The sequence below is a fragment of the Mytilus edulis genome, chromosome 3 (assembly GCF_963676685.1).
Source record: "Mytilus edulis chromosome 3, xbMytEdul2.2, whole genome shotgun sequence".
In the NCBI taxonomy this organism is placed as follows: Eukaryota; Metazoa; Mollusca; class Bivalvia; order Mytilida; family Mytilidae; genus Mytilus; species Mytilus edulis.
Window position 1 is genome coordinate 45,945,077 of NC_092346.1, and position 25,621 is coordinate 45,970,697.

Below are 25,621 nucleotides of genomic sequence, written 5' to 3' on the forward strand. Positions count from 1 at the left end.
GACATTAAACATACGTAGAACGGATTCGTACCGGACAGAACGGACGTCGAACGTACATCCAACGGACGAGTACCGGATAAAACGGACACCTAACGGAAGCGTAACGGATAAAACGGATGAACAAAATATTCTTAAATTAAAGGCAATAAACCATCTAAAAATTAAAGGCAATAAACCATGAGAAATTTCAATTGACATTTGTCCGTTTTACATCCGGTAGGCATCCGTTTTATCCGTTATCCTTCCGTTAATGTCCGTTTCACATCCGTTTTATCCGTTAGGCGTCCGTAAGGCGTCCGGTAGACGTCCGTTGGTGAATTGGTCTACCGGATCTGCAACGGATGCATAACGGACACGTAACGGATACAAAATGGACGAGTACCGTACAAAACGGACGCCTAACGGACGCCTAACGGACGTTCAACGGACATTTTATCCGTTGGACGTCCGTTCAAATTTTGAACATGCTCAAAATTTTCCACCGGAAAGAAAGGACGTCAACGGATAAAACGGACGCTTAACGGACGCCTAACGGATATGGACGGACGCATAACGGATAAGAACGGACGTCCAACGGACATGAACGGATTGAAAAAAAAAGTTATCCTTTAGGCGTCCGTTCGAGCTATCCGGTAAGGTGTGACCGAGGCTTTACTTTTTCTTATATATCCAACAGGACAACTTTATCTGATATTCTTATATGACGTGCTTCTTTCGCTTTGTGAATAAACCGATGCTCTAAATCCAATAGAATGAGTTTGCACATGCGTATAATGACCGCTGCAGATTAATGAACTTTATCAAATTGTCATGCATTTGATATGTTTCATCAACTTGAAACACTTCCAAACTCTTAAATGTCACATTGCCAGTCGATTGCTTGTTTACACACAAAAAGGGAGGTTCATGGAAGAGCCTACACTAACGTTCTACACTTATACGCATCGGACATATAAATTACCATAATTTTCCTAATCAGAATCGAAATAACTGATACAAGCTATACGTAATTCAGTGATTGTCGTTTGTTTATGTGTTACATATTTGTTTTTCTTTCATTTTATTTTACATAAATAAGGCCGTACGTTTCCTCGTTTTAATTGTTTTACATTGTCTTAACGGGGCCTTTCATGGCTGACTATGCGGTATGGGCTTTGCTCATTGTTGAATGCCGTTCGGTGACCTATAGTTGTTGATGTTTGTGTAATTTTGGTCTATTGTAAATGGTTGTCACATTGGCAATCATACCACATCTTCTTTTTTATTTTTGTTTTAGTTTTAAAATGGGTAGGCATTATATTCGTGTTATTTTAGCCCTCACTTTCACTTTCGCTCGGGCTAAAATAATCACGAATATAATGACTACTCATGTTAAAACTACAATAAAGTATAGCTTGAATCAATTATTTCTTAATTAAAAATAATTGCAAGATACGCAAGATCAGTACTCAACCATATTGGAAGTTTTTATGTATACTAAGCAATACGGACGTAGATTTATTTCAAACAGTTGTGGAAGATATCAAAGAGAGAAACTGTCAATGCCAAGAAAATAAAACCAAAGACCACGAAAAGAGAAACAAGTTAAGAAGTTAACAGACCACAATATATGATACTAAGACTGAGCAAAACGTACTACATCAATAGCGGAGATTATCTCATGTGGTCAAAAGGGTCGGCAGATCCTGCTCCACTAGTGACATCCATCTTAGACGGCCTTCAACAATGAACAAAGCCTATACTGCATATTAAATAGTCAGCAATAAAAGTCCCCGATATAACAATATAAAACAATTCAAACGAAAAAACTAACGGCCTAATTATTTATATAAAAAATGAACGAAAAACAAATCTGTAACACACAAACAAACAACAATTATAGGTTAAGTGCGTTTTTCAGATTTCGTATGCAAAAAGTCAACTTGTCCTTTTGGCTTTGAAAAATACTTTTATTGGTTATTTGCCTACGTTAAGGTTTTGTGGCTAGTTACATTTTAGATAACATCTTCATTTTTAAAGATATTCCGTAGGACTACAAAGTACACCATCTTCTAACCAAATCTGTTTTGTTTTTGTCCCGGCCGATAAAGCTGCTAATAATATTATTATAATTGTTTGACGTAAATTTTACATTGAGGTTCTGAAAAAAGAAATTACCAATTCACCAACTTTCCAACTGACTCCATTTTCAATAAACGACATCTGTAACAGACATAAACTTTTAGCTACCGCTTTACAAACAGAACCAAATACAATGAAAGTCCCTACTATGTATTGGCTTCCGAAGCTACACAAAACACCTTACAAATATAGATTTATTTCGTCTTCAAGCCATTGTTCCACTACTAAATTGTCTATTCTTCTTACCAGTACACTTGGTACAATCAAAAACCTGATAATAAATTGTTCAAATAAGGCCTTCGAAAATAGTGGAATTAATTACTTTTGGAGTGTCAAGAACTCATTGGAAGTACTTGATAAATTGCATGCTGGCATGTCAGTTAACTGCTAGTAGTCTGTTGTTTTGAAAATGCCTGTACCAAGTCAGGAATATGACAGTTCTTGTCCATTCGTTTTAGATGCGTTTTGTTTTTTGATTTTACCATGTGATTATGGACTTTCCAAATTGATTTTCCTCTGAGTTCAGTATTTTTGTGATTTTACTTTTTGTTATTTATGTATTATTGTCATTTTGTTTATTTTCTTTGGTTACATCTTCTGACATCAGACTCGGACTTCTCTTGAACTGAATTTTAATGTGCGTATTGTTATGCGTTTACTTTTCTACATTGGTTAGAGGTATAGGGGGAGGGTTGAGATCTCACAAACATGTTTAACCCCGCCGCATTTTTGCGCCTGTCCCAAGTCAGGAGCCTCTGGCCTTTGTTAGTCTTGTATTATTTTAATTTTAGTTTCTTGTGTACAATTTGGAAATTAGTATGGCGTTCATTATCACTGAACTAGTATATATTTGTTTAGGGGCCAGCTAAAGGACGCCTCCGGGTGCGGGAATTTCTCGCTACATTGAAGACCTGTTGGTGACCTTCTGCTGTTGTTTTTTTATTTGGTCGGGTTGTTGTCTCTTTGACACATTCCCCATTTCCATTCTCAATTTTATTATATTGGTGATTTTGAATCTGTTCAAAGTTTTGATTTTTCTACCCTGTATACCACATTGCCTCACATTCTTTTTAAGAAAAAAATCACCCAACTACATTAATTAAATGGGCATTTAAAAAGTCAGAATGTGAATATAAATGTTCAAACTCTTTTAGAACATTTTCTAGTAGCAAAAAACAAAAAAACTATGTCAATTGGACATGCTTTGATACTTTATATGCCCTTGAATTTTTACCAGATAATATTTTTGTTCGCTTTGGAGATTCCGTATATCGTCAGGTTATCGGAATTCAAATGGGGACTAACTGTGCACCACTAATTGCGGAATCGTTTTTGTATTGCTATGAGTTACAATTTATGACAAAAATCAGCAAAGACCCATCGAAACAACATCTCATAAACAAATTAAATAATACTTTTAGATATTTGGATGATATTTTGACTCTCAATAATGACGAGTTCAGTATGTATACTAAAGAAATGTATCCTGTTGAACTTCCGGTAAATAAAGCTAATACTAACAATGACCACTGCCCTGTCCTCGATCTTGATATCTATATCACTAACGGAAAGCTTGATACTAAAATTTATGATAAAAGAGATGATTTTTCATTTCCTATCGTTAATTATCCATTTTTAGACGGTGACGTTCCCTTGTCACCATCTTACGATGTTTATATATCTCAACTGGTTAGATTCGCTCGTGTATGTAACAATATCTCAAATTTTAACGAGAGAAATTTATGAATTACTGAAAATTTATAACACCAGGGTCTTCGATATCACAAACTAGTCAAAACATTTTCTAAATTTTATCATCGATATAAGGACATCATTCGTAAATATAGCTCAACATGCAGACTTCTTATACGTTCAGGTATTTCACATCCAATTTTTTATGGAAATATTCTTTATAAAGCACAAAAATGTCAGTTTTCACCTCAGAAACTAACAAAACCTTTAAATAGACTTATCAAGATGGGATATAGTTACGATACTGTTGTCAGGTTATTAAAGGTTGCTTATTTTGGCGTTAATATTGATTCACTTATAGGGTCTTTGCATTGGAACTAAACACATTTATTAAAAAAAAAAAACCGGTTGTTGGCATGACACGGATTATGTTCTTCTCATATATGTTATGATGGTATGATACTAAACCCCTAACGGGAAGAATTATGCCTGATATTCATATGATGAAATCATTATCTTTCAATCAATTGATTGAAGTTTGGAGCTGGTTTGTCAGTTAACTACTAGTAGTCTGTTGTTATTTATGTTTATTGTCATTTTGTTTATTTCCTTTGGTTACATCTTCTGACATCAGACTCGGACTTCTCTTGAATTTTAAATGTGCGTATTGTTATGCGTTTACTTTTCTACATTGGTTAGAGGTATAGGGGGAGGGTTGAGATCTCACAAACATGTTTAACCCCGCCGCATTTTTGCGCCTGTCCCAAGTCAGGAGCCTCTGGCCTTTGTTAGTCTTGTATTATTTTAATTTTAGTTTCTTGTGTACAATTTGGAAATTAGTATGGCGTTCATTATCACTGAACTAGTATATATTTGTTTAGGGGCCAGCTAAAGGACGCCTCCGGGTGCGGGAATTTCTCGCTACATTGAAGACCTGTTGGTGACCTTCTGCTGTTGTTTTTTTATTTGGTCGGGTTGTTGTCTCTTTGACACATTCCCCATTTCCATTCTCAATTTTATTATATTGGTGATTTTGAATCTGTTCAAAGTTTTGATTTTTCTACCCTGTATACCACATTGCCTCACATTCTTTTTAAGAAAAAAATCACCCAACTACATTAATTAAATGGGCATTTAAAAAGTCAGAATGTGAATATAAATGTTCAAACTCTTTTAGAACATTTTCTAGTAGCAAAAAACAAAAAAACTATGTCAATTGGACATGCTTTGATACTTTATATGCCCTTGAATTTTTACCAGATAATATTTTTGTTCGCTTTGGAGATTCCGTATATCGTCAGGTTATCGGAATTCAAATGGGGACTAACTGTGCACCACTAATTGCGGAATCGTTTTTGTATTGCTATGAGTTACAATTTATGACAAAAATCAGCAAAGACCCATCGAAACAACATCTCATAAACAAATTAAATAATACTTTTAGATATTTGGATGATATTTTGACTCTCAATAATGACGAGTTCAGTATGTATACTAAAGAAATGTATCCTGTTGAACTTCCGGTAAATAAAGCTAATACTAACAATGACCACTGCCCTGTCCTCGATCTTGATATCTATATCACTAACGGAAAGCTTGATACTAAAATTTATGATAAAAGAGATGATTTTTCATTTCCTATCGTTAATTATCCATTTTTAGACGGTGACGTTCCCTTGTCACCATCTTACGATGTTTATATATCTCAACTGGTTAGATTCGCTCGTGTATGTAACAATATCTCAAATTTTAACGAGAGAAATTTATGAATTACTGAAAATTTATAACACCAGGGTCTTCGATATCACAAACTAGTCAAAACATTTTCTAAATTTTATCATCGATATAAGGACATCATTCGTAAATATAGCTCAACATGCAGACTTCTTATACGTTCAGGTATTTCACATCCAATTTTTTATGGAAATATTCTTTATAAAGCACAAAAATGTCAGTTTTCACCTCAGAAACTAACAAAACCTTTAAATAGACTTATCAAGATGGGATATAGTTACGATACTGTTGTCAGGTTATTAAAGGTTGCTTATTTTGGCGTTAATATTGATTCACTTATAGGGTCTTTGCATTGGAACTAAACACATTTATTAAAAAAAAAAAACCGGTTGTTGGCATGACACGGATTATGTTCTTCTCATATATGTTATGATGGTATGATACTAAACCCCTAACGGGAAGAATTATGCCTGATATTCATATGATGAAATCATTATCTTTCAATCAATTGATTGAAGTTTGGAGCTGGTTTGTCAGTTAACTACTAGTAGTCTGTTGTTATTTATGTTTATTGTCATTTTGTTTATTTCCTTTGGTTACATCTTCTGACATCAGACTCGGACTTCTCTTGAATTTTAAATGTGCGTATTGTTATGCATTTAGTTTTCTACATTGGCTAGATGTATAGGGGGGGGGGGGGGGGGGTTGAAATCTCATAAACATGTTTAACCCCGCCGCATTTTTGTTCCTGTCCCAATACAGGAGCCTCTGGCTTTTGATAGTCTTGTATTTTTTTAATTTAAGTTTCTTGTGTACAATTTGAAAATTAGTATGGCGTTCATCATCACTGAACTAGTATGTATTTGTTTAGATGCCAGTTGAAGGACGCCCCCGGTTGCGGGAATTTCTCGCTACATTGAAGACCTGTTGGTGACTTTCTGCTGTTATTTTTTCCATCGTCGGGTTGCTGTCTCTTTTGCACATTCCCCATTTCCATTTTCAATTCTATTTTTTACTAATATCTCCGAGTAATGGTTTCATTTATATATATTTTGTTTTACAGTTTAATGTTTGAATATATATAACAAGAACTATCTTTAAAAAAGGTATCCGACGTATTTAAATTTCAGTATATGTTTAAAACTATCATTTCGATAACCTTCAGAAGCACAATTTCTCGGTCCTCGTATCTTTCTGTTTACATTCACAAAAACCCTGCGAAAATCTAACATGCGTAGGTGCGCGTTCTAAAAGTCATGTACGTTCGTACAAAAAGTTTACATAAAAAATTATATAATTGTCCCGATTAAACAGCTGTCATGGATGCAAAGAGCTATTGGAGAAACAATTATTTAAAAAAATATATAAATCTTTTTAAGATCTAGTTCAAATATTTATAGTTTTTTACTTGCTTTCCATCACGATATAATTAACGAGACCTTTTTTCAAACACAACCGAATCACCCACCATGACAGCATTTTGTCCAATCACAGAAAGGATTTTCGAGCGTGCGTATTCTGTTGCCATAGTTAAGCGTCCTTAAGTTCAAAGGGCACAAACCGAAACTATACCGACTACGTCGGAAAAAGACACACTCATAACAGATACCAGACTCTAGACGTGCTTTTCATTTAGTAAAGACTCATCAGAGTCGCTCGAAAAAAAGAAAATCAAAAGAGGTAAAAATACGGGGTTGGAGAGCATTGAGGAAATATAAGAAAAACTATGTTCCAGAGCAAATATGGAAATTTTTAAATATGTAGAATTTCTATACATAGAATTCGAAGTGGCCAGTGTTTCAATGATGACAGGCTTATGATATATTAGACCATTAATTCGGCCACAAGGAACTACGAAGTGTTATGGTAAAAAGAAAACAGTCAAACGAATGTTGGAATAAAATGTGAAAAGTAAAATCCCCAAAATATACTTAACTTCAAGGAAAACGGAGAGTCCCTAATCAAATAGAAAATCAAAAGCTCAAACACACCAAACGAATTGACAACTGTCATATTCCTGACTTTGTACAAACATTTTCTTATGTAGAAAATTGTGAGTTAATCCTGGTTGTATAGTTAGCCAGACCTCTCACTTGCATGACAGTTGCATCAAATTCTACACTTAAAAACACATGATCATAAATTAATATGTAATATTTGTATCTATCCTGGGTATTTTCCTGGATATTTAAAAGTAGTTAACAGTACATTTTCATGGAGCTTGTACTTTTGAGCATAACAATAGTAATAACATGCACTCTTTAGAATAAAGAGTATCCGTTTCAAAACGTCAACTGTACTTGCATCGAAAGATTGTGAGGTGTGAATGTCCGTTTGTCAGTGTTCATCTGACCTTGATCTTGTTAATTTTTCATGGGTCAATACGTAGTTTGTATGCTTACATGTATGTCGCAAAATTAAATACTATTTGCAAAAGGTAAAAATTTACAGAGTGTATTTAATGACTGTTTATGGTTAGTTTCTGTATTAACCTTAGAGCTTGAACAAAAACAAAGATAAACTTTCGAAATAGACCTATTACAGGATTTGTTCTAACATGATCAACATGACATGTGTACTACTGTTTGTCTTTTTCTTTTTTTGCCATGGCGTTATCTGTTTATTCTCGACTTGTGAGTTGGAATATTCCTCTTGTATCTTTCATCTCTTTTCTTCAAAAGTTCTTCTTTATGAATTACCCAATTAACTGTGACTTTGAGTTCAACTCTGTATGTACAGTGAGAACTTCAGTAAATATAAAAAAGCACAGATCAGGATTGATCTTATATATGATTTATGATTTTTCCAGTTTGTATGGTTTTACACTAGTTATTTTGGGACCCTTTATAGCTTGTTGTTCGGTGTGAGCCAGTGCTCCGTGTTGAAGGCCTTACATTGACCTATAGCGGTTTACTTTTATAAATTGTTATTTGGATGGAGAGTTGTCTCATTGGCACTCACACCACATTTTCATATATATATTTGATAGCCTTTGGTGGATTGTTGTCTCATCTGAAATCATACCACATCTCTTTATTTTTATGCTGCAATATTGTATGGGCTAGTAAGAGTGATGAAGAAAATAAGAAAACATATTCGATTACATATATAGTGAGGGCATAAAAAGATAGATATTATAAACTACACTGGCATTATGATTATGTCTAAGTTATACCTTTTTGCACATACCAGCATTTAGGTTAGGGCGGGGTATTCGGATACTTTGAATACATAGTGAGGACATAAAAAGATAGTTATTACAAACTACACAGGCATTATAATTATGTTTTAGTTATTCTTTTTTTATCACATACCAGCATTTAGGTTAGGGCGGGGTAAAGAGCACACAAACATGTTCGATCTTGTCACATTCTTTAGGTGCATGTCCCAAGTCAGCAGCTTGCAACTCTGTGGTTATCTGTTATATTTTATTTTAGTTCACTGCATTATAAATTAGAAAAGGTCCATTTGTAAGGTTTGAATCTTTCCACTTGTTGTCACGTCTGTGTTTTTTCGCTTACCTTCCAGAGCACCTGAAATCAACTCTGGTTATTGGCGGGGTTCGTCGTGCAGAGTTCGCAGTTTTCTATTTTGTGTATTGTAAGCTTTTATATTGTTGGTCTTTTGGTCTTTGTCTCTTTTTTTCACTCTATTTTTGACTTAAAGTTTGAACGTACTTTTTGGTATCTGTTGTCCCCTTGGCACTAGTTTACAACTACCACATCTTACTTTTATATTATTTACTATGTCGGAGCATCGTTTTTATAACAATGATATTGTATTGTTTAAATGGAATGCACTTATTGTCACTTAATTCACAAGGAGCTAATAGGATATAGACAGCTGAGTAACGCTTCTTTGATAAACGTCTTTAATGAATGTTACTCTGTGTTGCTTATCCTGATTACCTTTAGGTAGGAAGACAAGCATGGTCACCAATCATCTACGCTATAACGATATCGTCTTTCCTGCCAAAAGCATCACGAAGCAAATGAGTTGGAATTACATAACATCATAACTTATGGTAAAGCAGAGGATACCATTTACTTTCTCCTACATGGAATGTCGTGTTACTTGCCATCTGATTCAACATAAATTTCGATTTAGAGGAATAGAGTTCTCATACAAAAAATTGAAGAATATCGAGATCTGGTACTTGCAATTTGCATATCAAATCTTGTTTCTCTGTTGCGCGGTACAGTGTCAATTTAACAGAAAAATAAAGTACATAATGGTCTGGATGGTCCTTCTAATCTATTATCAATATTTTTTTGGTAATTTTACCTTTTCTAATTTTGTTTGTCCATCATTTTTTATTCTGAATATCTTAGCATCGGTTTATTCTCTATTCTAGATTAACTTGCACTATTTTTCCTAATCTTTATTTCCTGATTTTTCTGTAGATTTAGCCCATTATGCTTTATTCTGTATACCCCATCCAGACCCTCATAAAGTGTGGTCAACCCTTTATAGCATTGATCAGAATTAGAAAAAAAAAGTTTAATGTATACATATAGTCTTCGTGCCATGTCACTAATTATTGAGTTTATATAGATTTTATATAGCATTTGTATACCAAAGATTAACAGCCAACTAAATTTTTCCCAGTGGATTTGTTTAATTAACAACAGTCAACAGTGATTGGTCACATTAAAACAGTCCGAAGTACTACCTTTAATTGCTAACAATATAATAGTCTTTTTCAACACTAAGCTTCGTGTGATAAGTATCATTTCCGTTAATTATCTTGTTTCTGTTATTTTTTTTCTATCTAAGACACATAAATACTTCATTGATGGAACCAGTCTTCCGATGGTGATTATAATTGCAAGCAGAGGGTTTGGAGAACAGTTTAAAGATTAATATTGACCTTGTAAAAGTTGAACTGATTCGAACTATAAACCCCTGGAAATGATAAATAACGAGATGAGGAAATATCTCTAATTTATCCTTAAATGATGAAAATGTTATATCATAGATCGTGTTGGTGCTAAATTTATTTTATAATTGGTTAACTATGTATGTCATTTTAATATTCTAGACGTGATATCTCGTTTGTAAACTGCTTTTATGAATGAAAGGAGAACAGAGGTATACATCACTAAGAATGCGCTACTAGTAGAAAAAAATATTAGACATTTGAAGATCAGCATACAATTTTCTGATATCAGCAAGGATCTGCAGCAAAAACTTCTTATTCTCCTTTAATCAAAAACAATTTGCAACATCATCGTTTTATTCACATTAATCCTAAAGTCCTATTTCCCCCTTTTTTCAATGAACACTACCTAAAACAAATAATTTCTATTAGTAATATTGTAATATTACCTTCCTTCCGCATCCACATTATCATGTTTGACGCCTGATAGAAAAACTGTTAAAAGATTTGTTTTGATTTTTGTCTTTGAAGTAAATGATCAAATGACATGAAAAACTTAAAAATATATGTATTATCATTAAAAGAACAACATACTCAGGTATAATAAAATCAACGCTTAGTCTTTTTCATATCTGTCCATTTAAAAAAAAAGTTTTTTTCAAAATCACACGCACCTGAAGCATGTCCTCTAAACACATCATCATGAAAATATGAGCCAGAACCAGTCAGCTTTCTCAGTTGAGTTTATGCCCCTTTGAAAAAGTCACACCTACCTATTTAGAATTATCATAGGCTTTGTACTAATATGAGCAACATGACGGGTGCCACATGTGGAGCAGTGCCTACCATTTCGGAGCAACTGAGATCACCCTAGGTTCTTGGTTGGATTCGTGTTGCTCAGTCTTTGTGACTGTCTGTTCGCCTTTTCTTTTTTAAACCGTGACTTATTAGTTTGCATATCCCTTTGGTATCATTTGTCTCTCTTTTAGAGGAGTCAAATTGAAACTTTCTTTGGACCAAGGCCAAGGCATAAATACAAATCTACAGGTCTTGCACACATAAACTGTTATCACTGAGATATTTAAGATTTGAATGTTTTTTTTGACAGTTGTACATCTCTGATTTAATATCAGTTCTCACTGAATCGTTATCTGTTTTTCAATAGTTAAAATTCCCCTCAGAATCATTTTGGAACGTTATCGTCTATGATATTTTGTTTATGGTGCAGTTATACTTTGGTCTTTACAATTACCGACAAAACAGATATGCAATGTGAGCAAACACAACAGCCTTAAACTAAAACAATTACAATAAATATATCCGGTTGAAGCAAGATGTCATAGTAAAACAAAACTGTTGATGATAATGGATGTGATTTACGTCATTGGCTGCAAGAAAATGTCTCGAACAGACGATTTTTTGTCCGAGGTCGAGGACTGCATTGTCTTGCAAAATATATTTTAAACCAAACATAATTCAAAAATCTCATCTGCATTTCCAAACACCGTACTCTGAAAATTATTTTGAGGTTTTTTTTATCATAACATTTGATCACACATATTACACATTTCGTTCATTATTTGGTATATTGATTAGGTTGTTAGTTTTCTCATTAGAATAGCTTTACATTCGTGATTCTTAAGGCCTTTTATAGCTGACTTTGTGGTATGGACTTTGCTCATTGTTAAATGCCGTACTGTGACCTATATCTGTTAATTTCTGTGTCATTTGGTCTCTTGTGGAGAGTTGTTTTAAAGAAAGTCGATGTGTAACGTTTGGAGTCCAATCTAAAATCTTTCACTTTACAATAGAAGTAAAATTTAGAATGGCAATGGGGAATGTGTTGAAGAGACAACAACCTGACCAAAGAGCAGAAATCAGTCTAAGGCCACTAATGGGTCTTCAACACAGCGTAAAAATGGCGCACCTGGAGGCGGTCTTTATATTTTTCATTGGTCAAATTACATGCAACTGGTTGCTAAATATAAAACAATGTTGCAAATAAATCTGACATCATCACCAAATGCTTCCAAAGTAAAAAAAAACAATACTTGACAATTATAAAGACTAACAATAAGCAGGCTTATAAAAAAGAAGATGTGGTATGATTGCCAATGAGACAACTATCCACAAAAGACCAAAATGACACAAACATTAATAATTATAGGTCACCGTACGGCCTTCAACAATGAGCAAAGCCCATACCGCATATAGTCAGCTATAAAAGGCCCCGATAAGACAATGTAAAACAATTCAAGAGAGAAAACTAACGGCCTCATTTATGTAAAAAAATGAATTAGACTGGTGCATGAACATGGTGCAGAGTTTAATCTTGCAGATTTAAACCTTTCGTGTAAGAGAGTCGAAAGATACAAAGGGCTATTGAAAGTCGAAAACAAACTGACAATGTTTTGGCTAAAAACGATAAAACGACAAAATGATAAACAACAGTTGCGGTACACAGAACAAACCGTTACATGTATTATGAAATTAGAAAACTAAGGGCTGAGCAATACAAACTCATCAAAAAACCAATAACTCAAAATTAAGGAATTTTAGAAGAAAAAAAATACAAACATAATCACAAACATCAAAAAGTGCTAGCATTTACTGGGAGTAAGCTTAAAACGTACTCAAATACGGTATACTCAACCAATGTTATGAAAATATACAATACAATAATCAGAGGTGAAATAACGAGGTACTTTTAAAAGATTTTCCCTCAAATCAAGACAATCAGTAAATTTATTTGGAAACGCTATTAGTTTTAAATGAACAGATTTATACTATATAGAGAATATAGTGTAGAAAGGCTAACATAGTATCATAGACATATCGCAATTTATTTATTTCGGGACTAAATAGTAATAAGCTATTAACATTAACCTTAACAAATATATTATCTATACAAAAAAAATATCTTAATAAAAAACATCTTGAAGAAACATTTTCATCGTGAAAATAAGAAATCAGATTATAAAATCGTTATGTTTTTAAAAATATTTATTATACCTTTCCATCGTTTTGTCTTATTTGCTACTTGCTGTAACTATATGACAATACAACAACTTCCTGAGATCTCCTACGCTAACATTTTTTTTTAATTTTTTTATTAGATATCTTATGAAATTAAATACAACAGGAACAGTTCTATAAATTTGTTTCCCTTATCAGGACGGTTGCAGTAATGTTTAACAAAAGTTTACACAGCAGGACCGCCCATGCCGTCTTTTTTTTTTGTATGAATTGTTTTATCTGCACATACTTTTATTAGAAACACTATCATGGCTTTAACTTGATGGCATTAGTCTTTTATTTCAATATTATTAAAGATGACGCCACCAAATTCGTTCTTTATTCAAACCAAATGAATGCTCATAAAACCCAAAAGGTGTGAAACTTAGTAAGCATATGATTGGTTAACTTAAAATGATGTTATGGTTATTTTTTTATATGGAATGAAATGTTATGTGAAATTTTTTCTACAGTATTCGACAGAACAAGCTATACTCAAGCCATGTATTTCTTTACTTGAGACAAAGATAAATTCTGAACAACTTTTTGACAGGTGCAAATTTAACAAAGACTAATAGCGGAAATCATTGTTGGAATTACTCCTAGATACAAAGAAAAAGTTATTTTGAATAGTGTCTGAGGAAATTATCTTGTCCCTTCTTCTATGATTGGTATTTTGATTAAATAAATTTGAGTAATAATTCGTTTGTGTGTTCCCAATTGCCAGATAAAGAACTTGCGGAACATTTGCAATGTCCAACATTGTAGTGCTAAGAGAGGAAAAAGTTGATTTGAAAGTCTCTTTGAAACCTTTGATAATCAAAACCGTAACAGCTAACCTAGTTGATTTCGGGTTCCCGTGTGATGTTCGGTGGTTTGAGTTGTTTAAAATATACAGCCTGCATGAGTTATATGAAGACGTGTACAAAGTAAATTATTTTATGTTTAATGTTCATTATTTCATATCGGTTGAGAATAAGCTTATTTTATTGGATAAAAAGGGGTCACATGACATTCATTATTCTTCGGTAATAAACCCCCTCGGTCATACACAGAACAAAACGGTTCAGAAAATCGGTCGTTTTTGGATTTTTACATGATAATGACCGTTGGGGCGTGGTTTCAGTCTGATAATGACCGTTGGGCGTGGTTTCTCTGTTAATGTCCAATGGTTTCTCTATTTGGAGAGATTGTTTCTTTAAAACTCATTTTCCGGTTTTCAATATTACATTTAAGTTGTTGAATTGTATACCGTATGTTTTGGTAAATCATAAAATTATAGAGAACTTAATGATTTTTAAGTATTCGTATACTGAAAAGTTGCTCGAAAATGAATAGCAGACCGTATTACTACGACTGATCTTCACTCTTTGCCATGCATAGAAATCGTACAATTACTCGAGTTTGCTTTGGACATTTTGAATTTATTAGAATTTTCATAAACATGGTTCCTCAATGAAATAAACAGAATAGTTCTCGAATAACTGGTCACTATCGTGATATATGGACTGCCCGTAGGACAGTGGTATTGACTGTGACAGCGATAATGACCTTGACTTCGGCCCACTTGAGTCATTGACCAGTTATTCAAGAACTATAATGTAATTATTCTTATAATACAAATTCGGTTGCATATTATTTGCTTACCCTTCCGGAGCATCTGAGAACACCATCAGTGTTTGGGGGTGTCCATGTTACTCAATCTTTAGTTTTCTATGTTGTGGGTTTTTTTTGCTGTAGTTTTTCTGTTTGTCCTTTTCTTTTTTAGCTATGGCGTTGTCAGTTTATTTTCGACTCTAGATTTTAAATGTCTCTACGTGAAAATACAAGTTTAATAACATTAACGGTACCTTTTTTTTCCTGCAACAGATTTGCATTGGATATAATTGTATCTTCAGTGATGCTTTAACTGTACTAATGTACTGGATTTCTCTTATTTTTAGATGAAAGTTATTTCCCCGCTACAATTTAATAAGTTTCAGATGAGGATAAATACCAAATAACGACAAATGTTTCAACTAAAAGTACAGAGAACCAGATTAGTTTTTGTCGAGGAAGAAATGATAAGAAATTGTTATAAAGGAGGGTTACCTTAATGACAAACCAGCCGATAAGTACCTGACAAAGATTTGGTTTTAAATTTGTATGGTGGGGTTTTATTCAGAAAATTTCCATGTGACCATTCAAACCTGTTTTGGTTGTTTTATTATTTTGCAACCAATGCATACGGCATTGAAGTTATGATACAAAATACCTGACGTCGGGAAAATGATACCCAGAAGCCGAAGACTGCAAAATTACACATAATTATACGTGTTTTCATTTTTAAGGAGAGACAAATATTTAAGCACAGACCTGTGGAAAGATAGTTTTAAACTGTGTTCTTGTTATCTTTATTTTTTTTGTGTGCATAAATAATCAGGTTCAAGGAAATATAGGTTCTTATAACAGTACATGTTTTAACAGCAATATTTTTTTTAAATCGTCCGTCGCTGACTTTATTACATATTTGTTTTTGTCTTACTGAAAAAAAATTGCTGACATGTGTATTTTTTAAGGTACACGTTTAACATTGCTGTCTAATACTTTTTTATAATATAATTCAACATTCTACAGTCCAGTGTGTCTATATACAGCTATGAATCGCGTGTTTTTTAGGTGTTTTTTTTACTTTGGACCACCTCTTTACAGCCACAATTTAATCTCATAGGGCATGACACTTTTGTTGACGGTATCGAGTGGTAATCGCGATAAACCTCAGTCAATATGTATAACTGCAGTATGTCGTTTATTGTCGTCGTCTTCTAAGCTGCAATCCACTTTTTTTTTTTATATCCATCATGGGATACGCGGCGAAATGTTTCGACATTGGGTAAAGTTCTCTCTGAAAACCGTTATTTTGAAATGTAAGACAACAATCACCTATCATAATTTAATAATTCATGTAGCACATGCTGACTAAAATCAACTGCTAATAAGAAATTTAAAATGCATATTATAGATCATGAAGTTCCGGTATATTGTACTGTACTACAATTAGTGTATAAGTTAATTCAATGGACAACTTGTATTATAAATCGGTAATGGAATATACTGTAATAACTGCATAACTGCTATTGTTTACATTCATTCAACCGAGCAATTTTTAATTTCACGGCGAGATAGCTTTATCAATTAGTTTCATATCACAATGATAAAACGTGCAAAAATTATTCCATTTAAATGAAGAAAAAAATCTTTGACAGCATGTGTACTCAGAAAATGATGTCAATTAATTTTTTTTAGTTTAGTATAACTGGTTATTGAGCTGGTTGCACTGATGAAGATATTAGAAATTTTATTTGAAAAGAAAACTGTTTTGCTAGTTTTTTTTTCAAGGTTCGTTTTGGCGCCACTGACTTATAAAGACGAATCTTTTGTATGGCATTCTAAATGATAAATCTGCCTTAATAGTGCTATCTTTTACGACCTCTTGTTCGATTCTACTGCTGCATGATGGGCATTTCCTCAAATAGTATCACCAGTCCAGTACCAGTGCTGCTGTGCTGAAATTAAATTGCATTGATGCAGCCATGTAATGTAAAGCATTCAAAACGCATTGTTCTCCCGTATCATGAATGGCCTCAACCCTTAGTTTTCAATAATCTTCAACTTCATTTTTGATTTTAACGTTTAAAAATGCTTTCGCGACGTCTTTATAATTTCATTACCATTTTTTTCTTTAACAGCTCGATAGGTTTCACATGACGATCTACTTGTCCTTTAAGAGCAGCTTTTGTTGGGATTCCTGATGCTAAGATTTTAGTTTAGTTTTCTATCGAGTGTTTTGTAGACTGCGCAGATAAAATTCCGCTTCTGTGAATGAAATTCTTATACACTGTACTGGTTTTAAAGGCAGCATAACTTCCAATTTACTGGACAAAAAGTGGTTGATCTCTCAGTGTCAGTGATCTGATTATTATGATTTCTGCATAGTGTTTTTTAGCGGTCTTCTAACCATTGTAAGATGCATGTATGTTGGTTGTCGGTTTTTTTTTTTTTGCTCAATGGTACTGTCAATTTTTGTTTCACTTATGCCTTTTGATTGTTCGGTGTCTTCTGTATTTTTGTGATCACCCCACCCCTACCACAAAAAAACCCTACATGTACACATTGTAGACGAAACGCGCGTCTGGCGTATTAAATATAACAAAATCTCAGGGATATTGCTTTTCAGCAATCTTCATGCATCTATGATATAATAGTAAAATGTTGAGTAAAACATCATAATATGTTATAAAAACCTTACAGCTCAATTTCGAATCTACCACACAGAGAGTTTTACTAAGGATTGAAGGATTTTAGAAAACAATTTCAATGAGAATTAACCCTGCCCTGCCTCTTTCATAATTGAATGTTCCCATTTTAAAATTTACAGTCATTTTACCCATTCTCGTGCACAAAAGCAAGACAGTAATTTAAACAAGAATACTTAAAAAATGTTTGTGGGAACAGACTGTCGTTTTTGTCATTTCAAAATACGCCACGTAGGCACATATTTATCAAACACGTTTACCCAGCAATTTAACTTTATTTATGTTTGCCAAACAAAGCAAAATGTCAATAAAAGTGAGTTTCAAAACAAACGATACATAATTTAAGCTTAATTGTTATCAGATGTCATGGTTTGTTCAATCGACAAGATATTTTAAATAACAACGTATCAATATATATAATTTTCATTTATTTTAGCTGAACGGAAAAGAAACCAGTTAACCGTTGTTTAGATTATAATCAAAACCCTAATGGTGCAAGTACCATTTATTCATAAAAATCCGGTGTTTAAACTCTTATCTTTTATTTCTAGCACTGCCTATAAGTCTTAGTGTTAATTTTTGTCAAATCAATTTTTTTATTTCCTAATCGCAGGGCCATTTCGGACATTACACAATTTAACACCATCATTCACACTTTATCATAATGCTACCAATCTTCCTCACTCCATTCGCCATTCGCTCAGATTATATACATTTAAATCTTAACTGGACGTTCTGACTTCAGTAAGTAACTAATTATATTACTTTAAACCAAGTCGTCTAAGCAGTAGATAGGGTGAACCATTTTGGCACACTCAGCAATGATGATAGAAGTTTTTAACGTCCTTGACTGGCTATACAGCCCTGGCACGGTCGGTAAACTCAGTTATCGATATTCAATCGGTTATATGTGCCAGATAATAGTATACTGTAACGAATACATTTAACCTTTAGGGATGTTAAATTCAAATAAGCATGACACGAGAAAACTGAGCCCAATTCATTAAAAAAAATCTTTTTATGACAAACAAATTAATAAACAAGTGGGTTCACTAATTGTGTTTGACACGGTTTGCTGGGATGTTCGAATTCAATACGCGCATATAATGTAAATTCGCATTTACGCGATATTTTGAGATATCGTTTTTGAATCTTTTTTTTAAATGTTCTGACATTTGTTATCTGTTTTTAAGACATTTAAAATTGGAATTTCGTGTACTAGTATTAATAATTCAAAATACACAATATTTTGGTCATCATTTCGCATCTGTCAGTTGCTTAAATTTGATGCAGGTATATTTTAATCATTCTACAAATATAAATACTTTATTTACGTGATGAAATACCTCTTTATTTCACCAACCTTGCCCGAAGAGTCAATGATATTTTCTCATCTCTTGGCGTCCGTCGTCCGCCGTCGTAAACTTTTTTTTAAAGAACCACTGAATTTAATAAAACCAAACATTGCATGATTATTCCGTATGGTGTGCTGACCATGTGTTGTATCTTTGTATGCATTCATTCATCCAAGATGGCCACCAGCGTGGACTTCGTTTAACATAGGACCCTATGAGCAATACATACACATGTTTTGTTTTAGAGAACCACTGAATGGAATGAGGCCAAACATGGCATGAATGATCTGTATGAGATGCTGACCAAGTGTTGTTACTTTCTTATAAATCCATCAATCAAGATGACCACCAGAGAGGGACTTAGTTTAACATTTGATACTATGGGAAATACATACAAATGTCTTCTTTAAGAGAATAACTGAATTGAATGAAGTAAAAAATGACATGAATGTTCCTAATGAGGTAGTGACCAAGTGTTATTACTTTGTAGCAAATCCATCTACCAAGATGGCTTACAACGGGGGTTTAAGAGAGCGATTGGTTTAATATGACTTCACTCAACTTAAAGATGCAAATTTGCACAGATGAAACTTTGCTATTTAGTACCACTTTTATATTCGTATAAGTGGATCTTAAATGGAGTTGCAATTTTTGTATGATACCTTCCGTTTTATTGCAAATACAAACTTACAATTGATGGAACTCATACTTGAAGCAGCTTTCCATTTAAAGAAGAGACAAAAGATACCAAAGGACATTGAAAACTCACATTTCGAAGAACAACTGACAATGCCAAGTCAAATAAAAAAAAAGCAACGAAATCTTCAGACGAACAAATCCACAAAACACATAGAAACTAAGAGGAACTCCATAAAAAATTCGGGGTTAACCCTGGTACTCCGGAAATGTAAGCAGTTCCTGCTCCAAATATGACATTCATCATGATCTCATGCAAGTTAAAATCTGGTGATAAGTCTCATATTCCACAACGTATGTCAAACTTTCAAATTCCCCATTCAAGAATTTTGCAACAAATTTTGATAAAGAGTTCAATTTATAGACGAAATCTTTAAAGGAGTGTTCCAACGAAAACTATAAAAGCCAATCCAAAATGTAATTTGCAAAATTATTGTTTGTTTTGAAATTTCTCAGCAATAACTATTTATACATCCTTGTATAGGAATAATATAACATAATGATTTCTTTAAAATTTAAATATTTTGAAAAAAAAATAAACTGGAGGAATTTTAACACGCCTTAAACAACACTAAGGAAAAGTGAATTAAACGAGAAAATTCCTGTTCGTACAGATCAACTGTATTGTAAAACTTTTCCCATTGTTTATGAAATTTACTTTAACAGGAAAATCAATCCGAACAGCAATGGCAGTACCACGGTTGCTTAGTGACAAGTGGAAGTCTATGAGGACATGTTATATAGATCTATATTATATACAGCCGAGATCTTTGAGAAGACGTACGACATTTAAATTTCAACAATGTCCGTAATACTAACTGCATGTCGGAATGCTAAGCAGAGAAGCATTGAAAAGGCTTTAAAAGAGAGAGCAAAAAAACAGTAAGTAGAGGTCTTTTAATAATAGATGATCAGAACTATCTATTTCCAGTTTCAGGTGTTTCAGGTAATATCATTTTCATTATTGTCGGGATTCTTAAACTTTTCATCGATTTTTGTCAAAGCCTTTTAATTGTTACGGCAATGATGATTATTATTCGACGATGATTTTTCAATCGCACGCTAGCAAGTCAATGAAGCAATTATTATTATGTTTATAAATCAATATCGGTAAAATATTTACTAGATCCGAAATACCTGTGTCTGGATATAGGTTGGAAATACAGCTGATTTCATTTAATATTGTGAAAGTAAAAGCTGAAATATGTCAAGCCTTTTGACAGCTTTCCGTATTTCTCAAATGAGGAAAGCTGAAATTAAAAGAAAGGAGAAAGCGGCTGAAAAAAAGAGAATGAAAGTGCTACGGTAAGACATTTTTTCAAGTAAGGTATATTTATTCAATTGGTGCCTTTCAACTAGATATTTAGTGTGTTTTAAAACAAAAGCTAATCAAATTTATATTTTAAAAAAAAATGATGACGCAAAATCGTGAAAGTGTCTGCCAACAGAGCCATTAGGTGTAGTTATAATTAAAATCAGCATTTATTGAACTTTTGCCAGGTAAATATTCATACCTTTATTTACATTCAGATCCTTTTCAAGATCGATTCGAGATAAAAGCCTGGCTTTTCCATTAACTTGGATGAGTTTAACAAGCGGTATACTTATTAATATACAATATTCAATGATTTCTTCGGAAGCTTCATTTATTCCATTATTATAAAAAGATCAAATTAATAAAAAAAAAAAATATGACCGATAGGGGGAGGGGGTAGTTGTATTAGTCTCACAAATATGAATATATTTGTTTTAATGTTGTATTCTATTGAACTTACTATACCGTCTTAATTGCAAATACTTCATCTGTTAATATGTTTTGACGCATGCTGATCTAGGACTAGTTTTTCCCTCGTGTGAATGTTAGAAAACTTGATTCGTAAACACACTATATATTAAGATTCGCATAATACTTAAAGATAACTTCTGATGGCAAATGATATATTTATAGCCATTACTTAATGATTTTTCGTCACGCACCTTACTCGTGTTTTGTTATAAAGCTTTTGATAATTTTGATTATTTACAAATATATAAATTATGAAATTCAATCGTACCAACAATCTTCACAGTCAAACAATAAGCATGCTTTGATTTGAATTTCAGTTAAAAACCCGTTAAAAAATAAACAATGTTCTTTGGCACCTAAAATAACTAGTGCTGAATTAGACAAATTCCCAAGTAAAGACGGTTACTGAACTTCAATAGAAAAGTTGTGCATATTTTGCAGTTGGTTTATTGTAGCTCTAACTGTGTCAAAGATGAAACGTATATGACCACTAAATTAAAAAAACATATATATAAAGATAAGAAGCAAAAACTGTAGTTTCCATAAAATAAACAGAACAATAAGATAACTAAATCGATTTCACTTTATGATAATTTCATTGTACTTAACTTTTTCTATCTTTTGAGATTTGTTTTTTGTCCTTTTACAATATTTGTCAGATCTTAGTTTTCTTCAGTCCAGTCCACTTGATTCAGTTTTTTAGAACTTCCTAGATACCGGTATCCGATATAAGACAGATACCAAAATGACTACTTAGAGCAGACTTTTGTTATTGTAATCGTTAAAAATATCGCGCTTACATTGTTTTGTTAAATATGAACAGTAACTCTAACTTAGTTTGAGTATCAAGATTATTACCAAGATTAAGCAAAATGCTCACTCAATTTTAAAAAAGCCACTGACGTTCTTTGAAACGAAGACCACCAAAATGCGTTGATTTAATCCTCATGTAAATCTCATAATCTTTTATTGATTGCTCATTATAAAACTTTTGTATCAGTCTCAAGTTTCATAGAACTCATAGTGATCAAATTTCGTTAATGTGTTTACTACACCCACCCACCTTCCTATCGTATCTATGATAAAAACCACACACCCTGGTAGCAGTTTTGGAAGCAAAAACTCATGTTATTTCTTTCCTCAACAGCTACTGATTTCCTAAATTTATCTTGAAATCATATTATTGCTATAATTCTGTCTTTAACTATAATAACCGGATAAAATTCTTATATTTGTCATTACTGATTTATTAATCTACTTAACGTTCAGTGGTAAATATATCATGCTTGTTTAGAGTGAGAAACCGCTAATGCAACGCAGTTCAGAAAAAAAAACCCAAAAAAAAACACCGCCGCCATGTTTTTCTATCACTTCAGCTAAGCTCGGAATTTCATATGTAAACATCATCTACTGCTGCTTTAACGACGGTGTCTTGTTAGTATTTTATAATATCGTTCTATAGATTTTTTTTCAATTTTGAATTTGGCAATCGTATAGCTAGCTACCCGGCTTCTTTCTACTCGATGATTAATAAGTAAGAAGCGTTCGTTAATAAGGTAATCTCGCGTCAAATATTTTTTTATTGAGAAACCACAACAATTGATAGTGCGTGTTTTAAAAGAAAATGAAGAAAAAAATCACAAAATTGATAGGGCTCTATTTTAAAGCCACGTATATTGGTTTCTGTTATTTCTTACAATATTATATACTTGTACTTTGTAACAATCGACTAAATAAATGTTATATACAAATATCTACATCTTCAAATATTGACAAAGTGAGTGAAAATTAAAAAGCTGCACAAAAAAAAAAAATCCAAATTTTTTTTACCTTTTAAACCAAAATATTATAAAACAGATTGACAAAATGTTTTTATTTTGAGCGCCCTTCAAAGAATAAAATTATTCAAGATATTTGTATGTTATTGAAATCCTCATTAAAAAAAGACCCCCCCCCCAAAAAAAAAAAAGAAGGGTGTTTATAATTTAGTGTAGACTAATCATTGCTACTACTTTGGGATAGTCGGGCAAGATACTTAAACATTCCAAAAGGGGTAACCAAAATATAGATAAATGCAATGTTGGATTTAATTAAGGGAAATATCATTTATAACGCAACTTTTAAATTACATAAGTTGTCATTTTTAGGGAAATTTTAAAATATTATGTTATTATATACAAAACTCGGAATCGGAACATGACCGTTGTTTTTGTTAAAATATACGGTATGTAACATGCTACAACGACAAAAGATTCGTTTATATTTTAAGCTTTTAAAATTTATAAAAATCCAAAAAGAATCATTCAAGATTTATCAATTCCAAATTCTATATAAAAAATACATTTTTAAGCATAACGAAAAACATCCACTTAGGACAGGAACGGATGGATGTGGGGAGTGCAGTTAATGCTAGTTCTTCGACAATGCAACCCCCCTTTGGAATAAAATAATAAAGAAAAAGAAAAAAACGTCAAATTTAAAGCAAGGCAGAAAAAGTTTGGACACACCTGTAAAAGGAACCCAATACTAAATATTAAGAAGTAAAATCACAAAAATACTGAACTCCGAGGAAAATTCATAACATTTTGTAATAAAATGGCAAAATCGAAAGCTTGAACGCATCAAACGAATGGATAAAACTGTCACATTCCTGAATTGGTATAGGCGTTTTCTTATGTAGCAAACGGTGGATTGAACCTGTTTATATAGCTAGCCAAACCTCTCACTTGTATGACAGCAGCATAAAATTCCATTTTGTTGACAAAGATGTGTGAACAAAACAAACAGACATAATAGGTAAAATTATAAGAGTTATAGTTATTCCGTATACCCATAACCATTTCGTTCCCATACCCATTTCGTACCATCAATTTCGAACTATATCAAAAACCACTTCGTACAAAAAGCCAAAGGAACGAAATCGTAACTTGAGATACAGAGTAGCAATGTCAATAAGAGAATGATCGATTATTTTGGGTATTAATATAACACCAGGCAGTGTGAAGACCTTAAAACGGTGTCTTCATAAATTTTGACATTGCCTAAATAGTTTCGTCATCAGTAGAGATTGAAGTTATTAATTGGCATTCCATGTAAAATTCTGTTATAGACCAACTTCTACATTAGCAGATCAATATAAAAGCGGTCATCATATAACACTTGAAACATATATACAAGAAAATAAATTTTTCATGACCATAATCGTTCCCAATTTTTGATAAAAAAAAATATCAATACAAGTAAAATTCGGCATTTGATATGCATAAAAAGTCTTCTCCCGCCTAGGAATTCCAATGAAAGTTTCTATACCTCTAAAACTCTAGTTTTTTAATGTTATAAGTATATGTATTTGAAAGGTCAGATAACTTTATCGGAGTAGTAGAAATGTCAAAGTATACGTCTTGTGACTAAAAAAATCAGATTTTCTCATTTCAGTTTCATTAATAGCTTATCAATCTTTTCATGTAATTTGATATGTCATATTTTAATATACTAGTACTTTATATTAGGTTTACTGGTAAAACCTATGGTTCGATAAATTGGTAATTTTTTACGTGTTTAAAATTACTAAATTCAATAATCATTACAACTTTAAAAAGTTAACCAATACCGAATTTAAGACTGGTCTACTCATCTTTAACACTATGAATTGATTTGTTGGATAAACATTTAGAGTCTTCACGAACAAATATTTGGTACTGCTGGATTTTTTATTCAATTTAAAAACAATTATTATTGAAGCTTGATTCAAGCAAAAAGACAGTTTACGGTTAATGCTTATCAAAACGACAATCACCAAATACTGTATAGTCAAACAAATTTCTGCAATAATAAAAAGCAGAAGAAACGGTCTCGGTTTTATCAATATCTACTGAAATATAATTTATATTGGAAATACATGTATACTGAAAGATTATCCCGTTTGGGATATTACTGTTACAGTAGAACAAGACTTCCTGGTACAAAATATACTGTAATGAAATCAGGAAAAAGCAACAACAAAAAATAAACAAAAATAGCTTTCAGTTCATCAGAAACAGATGTAACA

General features: G+C 32.6%; 1 protein-coding gene and 1 long non-coding RNA gene across 3 annotated transcripts in view; one reads left to right on the forward strand and one right to left on the reverse strand.

Annotated features, from left to right (window-relative positions):
- Positions 1–25,621, reverse strand: part of LOC139516643 (uncharacterized) — a 681,292-nt gene that overhangs the window by 5,366 nt on the left and 650,305 nt on the right. The gene's annotated exons all lie outside the window — the stretch shown is intronic.
- Positions 20,479–25,621, forward strand: part of LOC139516621 (fas apoptotic inhibitory molecule 1-like) — a 31,139-nt gene continuing 25,996 nt past the window's right edge. The window contains exon 1 of one of the 2 annotated variants that reach the window (XM_071306821.1): positions 20,479–20,669. In XM_071306821.1, the coding sequence (XP_071162922.1) occupies positions 20,590–20,669 (80 nt within the window). In that variant the 5' untranslated portion in view covers positions 20,479–20,589. Of the gene's footprint in view, positions 20,670–20,784; positions 21,093–25,621 lie in introns of those variants that run through there. The other variant, XM_071306820.1, reaches the window with a different exon arrangement.